Raw genomic sequence first — 16,099 nt, 5'->3', positions numbered from 1 at the left:
CTTACCTTGCTTACAGAGAACATATCAGGGAGGGATAATTACTCTGCTTGGCACTCAGTGTTCTACAGAAACCTCCTAGGTAACCCTAGTCTCAGTATAGCACAGAAGTGGGTGAGTTAAGGGACAAGATATGGAAGCTCTTAAAAATTCAGCTCCTGAATTAAATCCTTATAGAATACACATTTAGATGCACCAAATATAAACATACTTATTTGAGTAAAAGCCAAAGGGTGTGTGGAGTCAGGGTGGATTAATTTATTGCCAAAGGTAGATTTCAGTAAACTTCTGCCACTTCCTTATATTAATGAATATAAGTGAAATTTTAGTTTATTCACTATGCTTTAATCTGTTGCAAAAATATGATCTGCTTTTAGTAATTCATTTAATTCAACTTGTTGGCACAACTTATCGGTTCCTGCTTTTTCTTTTCTTTGCAGTATATGGAGCCCATTTTTGCTTGTCTTTAAATGGCATGTCAGATATTCTTCATGGAATTTTTCTAGTTGCTAACTTTATATGTTCAGTTTAGAAATATAAGTCTTCATTAAAAACTTGTCATTGAATCCATTTACCCACTTAGTTTAGAATTGGTCTAAATGTTATTTTATCAGTTATTTTCCTTTCAGTTGAGTGAGCCTTCCTCAACACTAAACTTTTTGGCTTATCTTTAAAAGTTTCAAATACTATGTTTTACTTGTTCTCTAAATTGGTTTCTTTTTTTTTTTTTTTTTACCCCAACACTTGCTTCTTTATACCTAACTGAACTCATGAATAATAATAATGATTCTGGAAAGAAAAGTGTCAATAAATTGAGTATATGAAGATCAAAATAATATTGTGAGTTAAAATGGCATGTTGTTTATAAGTAAAAATATCTGCTCTGGCCATATTGCCAAAAGTCAGTTGGTGATATTTTTACTTGTCATGAATTGCTAGGCCGAATTCCATATTCTTATCTTAGCTGATAAACTTTGTTTTGATTTTAGGCTGCTTTCTTTCTAAGACGTCTTATATAGTGGGCAGTGTAGTAATTCATACCATTTGAAATGCGTATAATTTATAGAAAAGTCTGTGGTCTAGAATGATACTGCAGTCCATAGTGTTCCATTGTTTTCTGAGTAGTTTGGCATTCATAGAACAAAAAGGATTATTGAGGTCCTTTATTCAAGTTTTCTAAAGACAAATTCTAAACAGAAAGACAGTGATAGAGGACTGCCTCTTTTATCATTATTCAGAGATTGGAAAAAATAAAGCTTCAAAGGAGATCTCTTTTAATAAATAGCATCAGTAGTATCTATTACTGCAAACTGCATGGTTGTCTTTCTCAGCTTTAAGAGTCCAATTGAAAAAAACTGAAGTCTTGGCCAAATTGAAATCTTCAGCCAAACCTGTGTTTTAAATGTGCTTTTGGCTTTACCTTAAAAATAATCTTTTGGAAAAACAGTGATAGATCATTGACTAAACTAGTGGTCTTTTGAAAAATGTTGGTTTGTTGAATTCTGCATTTCCCTTCGTGTGCTTTTTTTCTTTTCTTCTGTCTCTTCTTATTCTGTAGATTCAGATCCAGGACATACAAGTGAAAATTGGGGGGAGAGACTTATATCTTCTTACAGGACATACTCAGGTAATTAGATTATCAGGGGCACCTGTTTAGCCAGTGGTTTCTGTCACATTTACAAGTAATTGTTGTACTATAACTTCCTTTCAAACCAGTATATAAGTATCGTTGGTTGAATAAGTGAACTACATGAGTGACACTGAATTTTCCAGTTTTTGTTTGAGGTGTCTGGTGCATCATATCCAACATGTGCTATTTATGAACATTTTAAGCAGGACTACTATGTACCACTACTCAGTAGTTGCACAGCACAACATGGGGCTACCGTTCACATAGAAACCAGTATAAAATTCAGCCCCTTGGAGTTGTGCAGTGCAGCAATTCCTATGGGAAGATGCTCAAGGTCCTTGGTCTCTTTTGCTCTATACTCTTTATAAGATATACACCATATGTACTGGTTTTGATAGTGTCATCTTACTATTTAATCATGCATTGTTTTTTAAAAAAAAATTTTTTTTTAGTTTTTGGTTGAACTGTCTTTAGCCTATTGACTTTGCTGCCCATGTTGAATTTAACAGTGGATTAAAACAACAGCTTTCCTGGAGAAATGCCATTACCATGAACTGTGTTGGAACTGCTTTATTTGGCTATGGCACCAGGTTAGGCTTCATAATTGCTCCAGATAGAATAGAGGAGAATGTATAAGTGCTATCTTATGTGAAAACTAACTAGTTAAGTGTTTTGATTGTCCTTTTTTTTTTTAATGGGCTTATATTTTTATCTCTTAATTTTTTTATAATATAAAATATTGTTTAGTCCCTGGGTGTCCAAGTGTCCAGTTTTCAGCATGTGACATTTAGCTAATAAAAGCTGAAATAAACCTTCTGTTTCTGGTATATTTTATATTTTATAAATTTGTGAGGGAGGTGTAGAGCCAAATATTACTCTTAAAATTATCCTGAAGGGTACTGACTGAGCTGATAAGTTAGTACTTGATTATCAAAATTCGGGGGTAAAGGACATGTTTACAATCAGCATTAAATTTAAAAAGCCCACGCTTACTGTGGAGTTGGGTGTACATTTCTAAAACAGGACTCCTCAGGGCCTGGGTATACCTGAAAGAGGTATATGGGATGAAACTATCCATGATCTGAGTAGTATTGCTGGAAATCAAAAGATAATAAGCACCTACATTTTAGAAATTCTTGTAGATGCTTTAGAACCAGAGAGCAATGGCAACATTTTTTTCTCAGACTTGAAGTGCATTCCAAATGTGATTGATTTAGTTATATTCATCTGAATTAATGGAGTTGCAGCTCCATTGCTCCATTCCTTCCCCAGTGACTGCTTTGTGGGGAAGTATCATATTCTTTAGTTTTTGAGAGGCTGGTTGGTTTATGAGCCAGTTCCCCAAGAAAGAAATTTGTTTCTTCTTCTTGATATACCCTACACTTAATTGGGATGTGACTGTATTGAGCTTTTTGTTTATTCTGACAAGTCCTGAAAAGAAGGCATTCATTTTTGAGATTATAAGACTGAGACATCTCTGTATTTCTAAAGATCTTCTGAACCTTGAAATAAAGAATGTTGGATTGTGGATAATCTATTTCTCTGTTTTTCTTTAGTCTTAAGTAAATCACTTGGATTTTTTTTTAAAAATCTCTAGAGTGGTCGAGTGGAATTTCAGTTCTAGAGGAGACTGTGCTAAATGAGCACGTGTCAGTATTCCTCTGTGTAAATTTTAAAATTCTGACCCATTTTTTGGACAATAGTTCAGTTGTCAAACTTGAGAAGTACCTAACTTTCTCAAATACACGTGATCATTTTTTACTTATGACCGGTCAGGAAATAAGTTCTTCACAGTATAGATCCCACATAGTCAAAAGTTTTGTTGAATGCTTTACACTTGAGAAAGCACACTTTGGGACATACTAATCTAACACAATTTTGAAGAATGGTATTAATCTAGCTATCTTACACCCAGCATCTGTTTACTTACCTTCTTTTCCTATCTTATGTAAAGCATGAACTCAGACAAATGACTAAGGTAAACTCAATTAAAGAAAAACAGAGTTCAGATTGGATGCTAGTATTTAATTTGAATTTTTGCTTAATGTATCGCTTGAGAGCATATTCTTTTTAAAACATTGCATGAAATGTAATGAGAAGCAGAAAATTCATTGTTTTGTAAATGAGAAAGTACGAAAATTTCCCCAAAATTTAAGAAAATATTTTAAAGAGAGATTCTCTGTACATTTTCTTCATTTTGTTTCCTCCAATTACTAGATGTCACTTCTTTTTAAAAAAAACTTTTCTCCTTTTTATAAAATTTTACAGTATTAAATATTTTAATTTTAGAAAAGTACATTCGTTATATTTAAAGATTTGTTATTTAGGCAGAAAATCATTAAAACAATAATTATGGTTCCTCATTAAATATGAGAGAACAGAAGCATACAGAATATTATTAGAAGAAAGTATATGTTTTGGAAAAAAAATGGGCTTCTCTTAAAAACCTGTAAGGGCTTTATAATAAATTTAGTAAGTTAGATGAGACACTGTGCTGAAACTGGATTTATACTAAAGTGGACCATTAATAATAAAATAAGAAACAGGAAAATAAACAATATTTAGAACTATTAATAAAGGCTGACTTAAGTAAATCTTGAAGTTTTTTGTTTTTGTTGTGTAAAATTAAGTATCAACACGATGGACATTTTAGGAGCTATTGAATTTTGAGTGATTTCTGGGCAGCAGAGTTTAAATGTTCTGATCTCTTAATTTTTCTAGGCCATTAGGATGCCAACCATTGTATCCTAATTAAATAAGTGGCTCGCTGCAAGAATTACTACTTTTAAGTTCTTATGCCTTAAATGATTATATATTTAACAATATTTAAATAATATCAAATTATAACTAGTTTCTTGAAACTTGCTAGATTAATAAATGCTTATCACCTGGAATAGTCTATCTGTTGGCCACATCTGCCTAGGGAAAAAAAAATGCAATATTTACTACTAAACCTTCCCTTCTTCCATTTTTGCTGTGTTCTATGTTTATTTTTGAAATTTACTTATTTATCTTTGTTAGTCCACCTTTGCAGGGACCCTCAATCCCCGATCAATAATTCTCAGATAATTTGTATAGGATTTCCCAAGAAATAAGATGCCTAGACACTTAATAAGCAGACATTAACTCACACCTGAATTATCTCCCAGAGAAGTCCTAGAACAGCTATCTGTATCTCTCGGACTTACAGAATCCAGTTCCACCTGAAGTTCCTGGCACTTGATGGGGAATGCTGGCTGCATTGCCAAAGGATTTCCCAAGTAGCTCAACCTGAGAACTGGCTTTATGATGGATCAAATCTCTTTGAAAAAAATGCTTAGACATTTTGGATCTTTGCACAATCTCTGTTAACCACCCCCACATACCCACACACATGCAGAATCTTTAATTTGCTCATTTTTAACTTTGATCAGGATCATTCCATGTTCAGCTATCCTGTGTCTGGGATAAGGTGATCTGATGCTGTTTTTCAGTAATTACTTCGTGTGATGAGACTTGTCTTAAATACTTATCTCATTAGATTATGCAAATCATCAGTGGAATTAGGGAAGTAATTTGAAGGAACATTGCTAATAAGGACAGCAGTAATTAAGAAGAATAAAACTATAATGAATGAAGAGAAGCTTCAAAGATGTGATACTAAGGAATGTTTGAAGTGTTGTTGAGGAAGTTTAATTTTAAAAGAACAAATTGTTAAAATACAAATTATACTAGGAATAAATTTCCAAATCTTAATTTTCAGAAAACAGAATTAATATATATTTTTTCAAAGCATTCAGGAGGAAAATTGCTCATATAATACAATAAAAGTCTAGTGTTCTTTTGTTAGCCTATTACTAGTTTATGTTTCTCAAATACATGTATAGCATCTGTTTTTTAAAAGTTTTCTTATGTTTTGCTTTTCAGTACTTGCATTTGTTTCAGATTCTTACATATTTGTTAATAATTCCAGAGAAAGAAGGTCCAGAAAAGAAGAAAACAAAAAAGGAAGCTGGAAATAAGAAGTCCACGCCAGTTAGCATTCTTTTTGGTTATCCACTCTCTGAGCGGAAGCAGATGGCACTCCTTATGCAGATGACAGCAAGAGACAACAGTCCAGGTAACACCATCATTGAGTACATGTGTATTCTTAGTTTGCCTCAGATTCCACCCGTGTCTTAACAATTACTTTAAATTTTTATTTTTCTTGTATTTAATAAAAATTTCTTACAAGTTTGGGGCACCTGGGTGGCTCCGTTGGTTAAGCGTCTGACTCCAGCTTGGGTCATGGTCTCCCGGTTTGGGAGTTTGAGCTCTGCGTCGGGCTCCATGCTGACAACTCAGAGCCTGGAGCCTGCTTCAGATTCTGTGTCTCCCTCTCTCTCCGCCCCTCCCCCTCGCACATGTGCACACGCTTGCTTTCAAAAATATTTTTAAAATTTAAAAACTTCTTGTAAGTGTAATTTTACGTTTATTTGGGTGATAATTGTTTATTGTCTGTATCCTCCACCAGATGAGAATCTATACAGGAGCAGGGGATCTTTGCACTTAGTGGATATTCAGTAAATATTTGTCAGCTAAATTGGGTAATTTAGAAATGGTCATTCCAAAAAAAAAAAAAAGAGTCCATTGCTGCACTGTGTGCTTTCACCTTACTGAAGCATCTTTACTCTAGTTTCTGTAAAGCTGCTTCTAGGTTTATAGTTTACTTTTCAGTTGCAAGCACCCTGCCGATAAACTGGTAATCTTATCACATTAGTACTTTATTTATTTATTTTTTTAATATGAAATTTATTGTCAGATTGGTTTCCATACAACACCCAGTGCTCATCCCAACAGGTGCCCTCCTCAGTACCCATCACCAGTACTTTTAGAAGCCATAATGTAATCCATGCTTTATTGTTTGAGATCTAAATTATTTTAAAAGGGAAAATATTTGTGATATGCTATGTAAATTTATTTCGTATTTCATTTCACACTTCTGATTAATGTGTTGTACTACGTGTATGTGTGTGGGTGGGGAAGAGTTGTTTCTATACTGTGCCCTCCAAAAATAATTAGGATGGGTTACCAACAGAACCAGAACAAGGGAACTACCCAACTCACTAATTTTTTAAAAGCTATAAAAAGCTAGGTAAAATCCAGATAGCTGGGCAGAGATGATAATTACTATTGACCATTGAATGCATTCTGGCAACCAACGACACAAAATTTTAAGTTGTATAGTTCTTATTGACTAATAAAGTAAATCAGTTTTGTCTAGAGAAAAAAAATTTCTTTGGGCTCTGAATTCAAGGCATCTTTATATAAGATTTTGGGTAACTTAACAGACACTGTTGAAATGCATTGAAAAGGATAGTTTTCTCTGGTGAAGCTTTCCCGTATTGGCTTTTTAAAAAAACTATGACAACATGGTAAAATTTTTAAGAGCTTCTATGTATTGTAGTTTCCATCAAATCATTGGTATATCTAATCTTAAACTAATGAACACATTAGGGCTTCCTGCTTTTTTAAGTAGAGCGTGTTGTTTTTGGTTATTCTCCTGCCTTCCACCCCCCCCCCCCCCCAGTTTTTGCATGACTGTAGCCAAATTAAAGATCCTATGCATTGTTGGGGCGCCTGGGTGGCTCAGTCGGTTAAGCGTCAGACTTCGGCTCAGGTCATGATCTCATGGTCCGTGGGTTCGAGCCCCGCGTCGGACTCTGTGCTGACAGCTCAGAGCCTGGAGCCTGTTTCAGATTCTGTGTCTCCCTCTTTCTCTGACCCTCCCCCGTTCATTCTCTCTCTCTCTCTCTCTCTCTCTCTCTCTCTCTCTCTCTCTCTCTCTGTCTCAAAAATAAATAAATGTTAAAAAAATTTTTTTTTAAAAAAAGATGCTATGCATTGTTAAAACTTCAAATGTTTCTGTAAAATGTTGACCTTGTGTCAGATATAATAGTTAGATGAGAAGACTTTTATTTTTAAGAACTCATTTTGTTATACCATGAATTTCTATCCTTAGAATAAATTAGGAGGCAAAAAGTTAATCTTGCCACGTCTCCAGTGTTCCTTCTAGAAGTTTTCTAGGTATAAACATACAGATACATGTTTCATTGTAGGGTTTTTGTTTTTTTTAAGGCAAATTCTATCCCTGACGTGGGACTTGAATTCACAACCCCGAGATCAAGAGTCACATGCTCCACTGTCTTGAGCCAGGCAGGCTCTCTATGTAATTTGTGTTTTAAAATTTAAATAAGATCATACTATAATGCAGTTGATTCTTTTCATATAAGGATTTTTAGTCAACTTTATTAATATATGTAGAACTAGAGTGGAAAACTTTCAAAATATGAAGCTGTTTGCCAACATACAAGCATACGCGTAGTTTAGGATTCATTACTTTATCCATTATGTAATTAATTTCTCCTGTTTCTGTTATGTTTACCCTGGTTGCCATTATGGATAGTACTATTTTTATTTTATGTATATGAATATTATTTTGAAATGGCTAACAAAATTTTGTGTGAATTAATTCCTTGCAAGTGCTTGGATTAAAAAATATGTCCTTTTGTTTTTAAGAAACTGAACAGCTAATTTTAATAAATAATTTGACTATAAAGATTATAGTAAAATTCATTTATTCATTCAACATGAGTACCACCGTGTGCCAAAAAGTCTTCTAAACAGTTGAGATACAGTAACGAATAAGATAGACACTAAGACTGTGTCTGTGCTCTTATGGAGTGTACTTCCAGAAGTCCAGATAAGAAACTGTTACTGACACAATGCACTTTAAAATCCAAAATGTAAATTTTAAGCTTTTTTTCTTATTGGGGACAGAATGATGTTACTTGAGTGCCCTAATCATGTCAATTTGCAAGAAAATTTCTATATGATGCTAGAAAATTATTTTCCATAGACTTTCCTCTTAGAACATTTGTTTCTTTTAAATAATTGTAAATTTTCAGAATTAATTATTAGCACTGTACATATGTCTGGAATCCTTAACTGATTAAGAAACCTTTTGTTTTGTTTTGTTTTTGTCCCAGTAGTTCTAAAATGGGGACAAGAGGGAGAACTTTGGGTATTATCTTGTTTAACATTCTTATTTTTGGTATAGAGACTGGAACAAAAATCAAAAGATGGGACTCAAAGCAATTTTTTTTCTGATTAGCCCACTTTTTAAAGGCCTTCCCAGACGTCCTTATTTCTTGTAGATCTTAAGCTTCATTTTAATGCTAAAATCATCCATGACCTCAATTTGAACTTAATATCCGAATAGAACTCTAACACTTTGTCTGAGTTCCAAAGTGTGAACTCTAGCCTTCAGTGTCATTTCATCTAGGTGTTAGAATAAGAGTAACATGCCATGAAAAATACATATTTTTTTTTCAAAAAAATTTTTTAATGTTTATTTATTTTTGAGAGAGAGCATGAGCAGAGGAAGGCAGAGAGAGAGGGAGACACAGAATCCTAAGCAGGATCCAGGCTCTGAGCTGTCAGCACAGAGCCTGACATGGGGCTTGAACTCACAAACTGTGAGATCATGACCTGAGCCAATTTCGGACGCCCAGCCAACTGAGCCACCCCGGTGCCCCGAGAAATACATATTTTTTGCAGTTTATCAAATTATTCATTTAGCAAACACTTTTACAGTACATACTGGATACTTTGTTACCAATTTAAGGCAATTTTATGAATTGATAAAACATTTTTTCTGTATTTGTTCATGCAATATTTGATAACCCTACAGGAAGATCTACTCAGTGTATTTTGGGTTAAATTATTAATATATCATCCAAGCCAAGTTTTGGATTGTTAGGGTGAGAAGATACTCCCCCATTCCAGGAAATTGCACATTACAAAGCTTTCCATGAACATTCAAAATATTCAGTCTAGAACTTTCGTTAACTTTCTTTTTTCTTACAGATTCCACACCAAATCATCCATCACAAACGACACCAGCCCAGAAGAAAACTCCCAGTTCCTCATCTCGACAAAAAGACAAAGTTAATAAAAGAAATGAACGTGGTGAAACTCCTTTACACATGGCAGCTATTCGAGGAGATGTGAAACAAGTCAAAGAATTAATAAGTTTAGGGGCAAATGTGAATGTGAAAGATTTTGCAGGTAAGACTAGTAATTAAAAACTAATTCTCAGGACCTAAAATTGATCATTGAAACAGATTCTGATTACATTTTAATCTGTATTCTGTCTTCCTCTTGCTAATACAAAAGAGTTCTAAAAGTGTAGTATATTATAAAATTCTTTTGGAGTATGCACATAAACCCTGATCCTCTGCTATAATTCCATGTCAAGAACTACTCAAATTTTTAAATATTAAATGAGTATTTTAGTTGATATATTGCCACAAAATTCTTTATCTAATTTAGGTTCTATTGTAGATAAATTAGATTTACATAATGTTTTCCAAGTGTTAATTCTTTCATAAGTCTTTCAAGAATGTTTATTAACTTGAACATGAGAACTTTAAGAGCACTGGTGGTGTTTTCATTTTAATTACTCAAATACCATACCAGTACATTCTTACTGTAAAGAATTCAAACAGTAAAAGCATGCAGGGAACAATACAGAGATTCCCATACTTCACATACTACAATACAGATTCTTTCTTTGCCACAAAACTATTGTTAACAATTTGAAGGTTATCCTTTCTGTACATTTTTATTACCATCTGCATAAAATGAGCCTTTATAGGCTTTTTAAAAAATTAAATCATCCCATCTGTATCTATTGGTCTGTAGTTCTACAAACTGCCTTTTTTACTTAATGTGTTACAGATATTTCTGCCAGTACAGATAGGTGGTTCTATTTTATTCAACAGCTGCATTACTATTGCATAGTATAGATTCCATGGACAATAGTTTAGTGAACACTCCTATAGAAATGACTTGGTGTATAGTTATACAAGGATTTCAGAATTTCAGAATGGAAACTGTTAAAGGGGCTACGTATGCAAATGGCCATCCAAAAAAAAAATTTCTCAATTTATACTACCATCAAGAATACATAGAAGAGCCCTTTTTCTCTTCACAAAAGTTAGATATTATCAATTTAATTATTAGCAATCTGACAAATGGAAAAAATTGCCAGATCTAGCCTTTTGCCCATTTGTCTAATGGTTTGGCAGTATTACTAATATGTAAGAGCCTCTTGTCTTTAGTATAGGTTTTAATTCTCTGTCAAATATGTAAAAGTTTTCACTGTGGCTGTGTTTGAATTTTTACTTCAGTGTTGTTTATTGTATTTAAAGTTTTAATTTTTTATGTAATCCTATCAGTTAATCTTTTTATTTATGGGTTCTTTCTGTTTTTTGTTTGTTGTAATAAGGGCTTCTCTGCTCCTACATACCCCTCTGTTTTCTCATTCCCATATTTTGTTTTTGTTCTGCTTTTAAATGTAATGTAGCCCTGTTAGAATACACGTGGAATTTATTTCTCTGGTGTGAGTGGGGAAGAGGGCAATGTACAGGGTCTCCTTTAAAGAATGAGACACAAAATGCACTTTGATCTAACAATTCCACTTCTAAAGACTTAACTTAAATATTTAGATATGGATATGCATGAAAATTTAGTTGTAAGAATGTTTGTTACAGTATTGTTTTTAATATCTTAAAAACCAGGAGGCACCGGGGTGGCTCAGTCAGGTAAGTGTCCGACTTTGGTTCAGGTCATAATCTCACGGTTGGTGAGTTCAAGCCCTGTGTTGGACTCTGTGCTGACAGCTCAGAGCCTGGAGCCAGCTTCATATTCTGTGTCTTCTTCTTTGCCCCTCCCCTGCTTGTGTGCGTGCGCGCTCTCTTTCTCTCTCTCTCTCAAAAATAAATAAACATTAAAAAATAAAAAAAAAATAAGAATAATCTAAATGCCCAAGAATAGGAGCTTATTTAAATAAGTTATAGTGTACCAATTAGTCCTATACTATTTGTATAAAAGTGTAATGACATGGGAGATTATTTTCACTTCAGTAAATAGAAGAGGGTTAAACAACCTTCCCAGCTTTACTTTAAAATTATATACCTGGGAGAGGTGCCTGGGTGGCCCAGTCAGTTGAGTGTCCAACTCTTGATTTTGGCTCAGCTCATGATCACAGGATCCTGGGGTCAAGCCCCACATTGGGCTGGACGCTAAGCATGGAACCTACTTAAGATTCTCTCTCTCCCTCTGTGCCTTTTCCTGCTCACGCTCTTTCTCTCTAAAATAAAAAATAAACTAAAAAAAAAGAGAGGCACCTGGGTAGCTCAGTTGAGTGCCTGACTCTTGATTTCAGCGCAGGTCATGGGTCTCATGATTCATGGGATTGAGCCCCAAGTCAGCTGTGTGCTAGCACAGAGCCTGCTTAGGATTCTTTCTCCCTCTCTCTGTGCCCCTCCCCACTTGTGCTGCTTGCTCTCTCAAAATGAACTTTAAAAATTAAGTAATAGTAAAAATAGAAAGAAAAAAATTACAGATCAAAGAGAGAAAGAGGTTAGAATTAGCTAGATTATTCAAATTTTTATATCTGAGTGGTGGAATTATGGGTGATGCTTATTTTCTGTGTTGTATTTTTTGTTTTCTAATTTCTTTCATTAACACAACTTTTTTTTTTCTATCACCAAAGTTATTGTAGTGATAAATTTATTTTAGTTAAAGTAGGTATTAAGTCTTGGAAAAATGAAAACTCTTAAAACATAGAGGCTTTTGTTTGCTGAAATCCCCTAACAAGCTTATTAATTTTTTCCTTTTTCTATTCTTTTTCCATAGTTCAGATGATTATTATACATTACAGCAAGTTTGTATTTATTGGATAAGCTTAAAAATTTAATATTTTGGTAAAATATTTAGCCCCAGTGGAAATAATATTAACATAAATAAATCTTCTGTAAAATTGGTGGTATTCTTAGGTGTTTATTTCCAGTAGCTTGTTAATCATTCCTTTTTCCTTCAGTACTATGTGTATTAGAAGCCATATATCTCACTCACGCAGCTATGTATATAAAACATATTTTTTTAATTAGTGTAAATTAACCATATGTTAAATTAATATGCTAACTTTAGGTTGGACACCATTGCATGAAGCTTGCAACGTTGGATATTATGATGTTGCTAAGATACTTATAGCAGCTGGAGCAGATGTTAACACACAAGGATTAGATGATGACACTCCACTCCATGATTCTGCTAGTAGTGGGCACAGAGATGTAAGTATGATAGAAAAATCAATATACATTTTCAAAATATTAACTCAGCCCAGAGTAATTTAGTTCACTTCTTCGTCATACCATCTCATATTTCACCCATTGCTTGGTGAGCTCATCTGTATTTTATTTTCCCTTTTTCCTGCCTTCTAATTGCTAATTCATATTGCAGTCAAATTTAGTGTTTTATCTAAAACATAAGATTTATTCAACTTGATTGTTAATTAAACAGGTTGGCAAAATTTTATTGCAAGGCCATTCTCCTGTCAGATAGCTAGATGCAGCAGTTAAAACAGGTTTTACTTATAGTGAAAATTTTACCGTCTTGCCCTGCCTATCTATTTTTTTCAGACTTATTAATATTTAATGGTCTCTCTCTCTACAACCTTCATTCCTGAATGTTAGCTGATATTATTTATTTAATATATTCAGATGGTTTATATGTATAGTAATAAAAACATAATCAAACATGATTATATATGCTTACAAATTAATGGCACCTTTGAACATCATGTTTAATTTGTTTTGATGTAATTTTATGAACCATTGTAGGTTTTAAATCCATTTGCATTTTCAGTCTTTGTCATGCTGATATCCAAGCTTAAGCCCATCTCTATTGTAATGAAGCTCATGTTTTAAGTGTCTTTAATGCTTAATTGCATTGTGGTAGTCTGCTTACAGTGAGAGCAAATCAGTCTGGGGCACTATTAGGAATGGTTCAAAAGCAGGATTTTGTGTTTCAAATAAAAGTAAAAACTATGTAAAGAGAAAACCTATTAAAGAATATTTGGATATAGTTTAGAAAGTTGAAAAGTACTTTATAGCTTCTAAAGATAACTGCAGGCTCCCCCCCCTTCCTCCCCACTTCTCAGTATTTTTAGCCAAAAGCAACTACTGTTTATTTTTTTTAATGTTTATTTATTTACTTTGAGAGTGAGAGAGAGAGAGAGACAGAGAGGGGGAGAGAGAATCCCAAGCAGGCTCCACGCTGTCAGCACTGAGCCCAACTCAGGGCTCACTCCCACAAACTACGAGATCATAACCTGAGCTGAAATCAAGAGTCGGCCACTTAATCGGCTGAACTACCCAGGCACCCTGCCAAAAACAACTAACATAGGTGTTTCTTCTGTATTTCTAGCAAGATGAAGCTGTCTTGCTTTTTAATTTTTAGTTTTTATTTTTTGACCTCCTGCAGAAGATTTTATTGCTATTCAGATATTCACAGAATCTATATTATGTAGTCTTTACTAGCCTTTATTATAATTGTATTCTCTTTTTTGGATTTTTTTTTGTTTGTTTTATTATCTGGGTTAATATATTGCCTTTTCTTCTTTTGTTAATTTAGTTTTCTATGCATCTATATTTGTTCTTCTCTATTCTCTCTGATAAAACTCATTTAGCCTGTAAATAAGGTAAAGCACATTGATCAGTTTATTATTTTTGAGAAATACCTGTGGGATTTTTCATATCCCTGTATATAAGATATCTTGTATCCTGATCTCTTTGGGACTAGTTGCTCTCTAGATCTGAGGCATAGATGCCGTCCTGGAATATCACTTAACCATTAATCCCATGTGGGATTTTCAGTCTTTCCACGAGATTTCTAGTTTCCTGGTGCCCATCTTAACTTTCATTAATTAAATGGTTTGTTTTATTTCCTGCATGGTCATGGATTTCCCCAAGATCCTCATTGCTCTGATGTGGTGTATTTCTCACATTAGAGATCTTCCGTTAACTTCTGTTCATTCATATTTGACTGAAGCTCAAAAAAGCCTGACTGACAAGATGTGTAATGTACGGAGTCTGTTGGCTGGTGAGCTTTTCTGTAGTGTGTCTGGTGGAACAAGATGGCTGTTTTGTCAAAGTCTCCTAAATGTCAGTATTTATAGGTTCTTCTCTTGGTATAGATAGTTTCTCCAGAAAGCAATATTCTACTTTCCTGTCTGGATGACATAAGAATGTTTTTCTAGCTTCCTAGAAGCCAAGCAGAGGAGGAGTTTTTGTTCGACAGTGGTAAGAGGAGACTCTGAACTCATTCTGTCTTAGAGAAACTTACATTTAATTCTCCTGACTTACAGTAAGATACCATTAAACTGTCTTCCACTGCGCTATCTAAACCCAGAATCTTACTTTCATTTTGAGAAAAACTTCTCTTCTTCAGGGATGGAAAAGGTGCATTCATCTGACTGTGAAGGCTTGAGAATAGAAGCACCATCATTAAAATTAGTACTTCCCTGGTACATCTCAAAGGCCTGAAAGTTTGAACAATGACCACCATATGCCAGGATCTCATGGCAGCCAACGTGTAATTCAGTTCAAAAATCCTGTTTTAGAGTTTTTAGAGTATGCTTCATAGGACCACTCTATGTACCATAGGTTGGGTGCTGGGATTCTGAGACAGAAATTTGCAGGTGCTTGCAGAGATAGGAGGAAAGAGGGATGTGATCTCAGGAGTAACACCTGTTAGGATATGACAGCAGCAGGATAGAACAAAGGAAGAAGCTGATAGAACAAAGGAAGAAGTTGTGCAGCTGCAACAGAAGCTTCAGCCAGTGTCACAGGGAGTCATTGATACGAAGATGCACTTCGGAGTTTGCTCTGATTTGAGGTAGGGGCTAGGTCTATGTGCGTGCACGTGGATCAGTCAGTGAATGCAAGCTGCTGATGGCAAGGAGGCATACCCCTTAAGTGGTGCCACTCCCAGCAGTTGGGGGTATAAGCATCTTGGTCCATTTAGAAGGTATCTGAGCAGTGCACACCATCCACTAGAACCTTCAGACGGAAGCTTCTGCCTGGCACTGCTACCTGGCTCTGTGGATCCATTTGCAGCTGCCTCTCCACTTCAATGCACAGTACAGGTGGGACTCAGGGAAACATACCATTCCCTACCACTAGTGAGCCTGCAGATCTGTTTCCATGACTGCCTTCCCTCCCTGCTTATCAGCAGCAAATCCAGTCACCCATTCATTCTCAGGTTTCTCCAGGCAAGAGTCAAACACTGTGTGAACCCCAGACTCCGGACACTTGGGTAAAACTTTCTTTTCATGGTGACCTAATCCCAAGTGAACCTATAAAGTCAGGAAATTTCCTTTTAAAAAATGTCCTCACACATTGTTTTCCTATTGAGTAGACCAATGGTGGTGATTGAAGAAGAGAAGGAAAGGATTTGGTTATCTTTAGCAAGTCTGGGATTATAGTGAGCATTTCTTTTCAAGCTGGATGAACACTTAGTCTTCACTACCATCACGTTTAATACCTTGTTGTACTTTGAATTTCATGAAGTCAGCAGTTTCTTCTGCTTGAAACAGTGCCATGA

At 34.7% G+C, this 16,099-nt stretch overlaps 1 protein-coding gene across 1 annotated transcript in view; it reads left to right on the top strand.

Moving 5' to 3' along the window:
• The window catches only part of ANKRD12 (ankyrin repeat domain 12), a 126,749-nt gene that overhangs the window by 51,643 nt on the left and 59,007 nt on the right, over positions 1–16,099 (top strand). The window contains 4 exon segments of the mRNA XM_042961950.1: positions 1,556–1,624; positions 5,580–5,726; positions 9,515–9,715; positions 12,644–12,786. Of these exon segments, the coding sequence (XP_042817884.1) occupies positions 1,556–1,624; positions 5,580–5,726; positions 9,515–9,715; positions 12,644–12,786 (560 nt within the window).

Source organism: Panthera tigris, chromosome D3 (assembly GCF_018350195.1).
Source record: "Panthera tigris isolate Pti1 chromosome D3, P.tigris_Pti1_mat1.1, whole genome shotgun sequence".
In the NCBI taxonomy this organism is placed as follows: domain Eukaryota; kingdom Metazoa; phylum Chordata; class Mammalia; order Carnivora; family Felidae; genus Panthera; species Panthera tigris.
The sequence above is the reverse complement of the archived record's forward strand: the minus strand, read 5'-3'. Positions and strand labels throughout refer to the sequence as shown.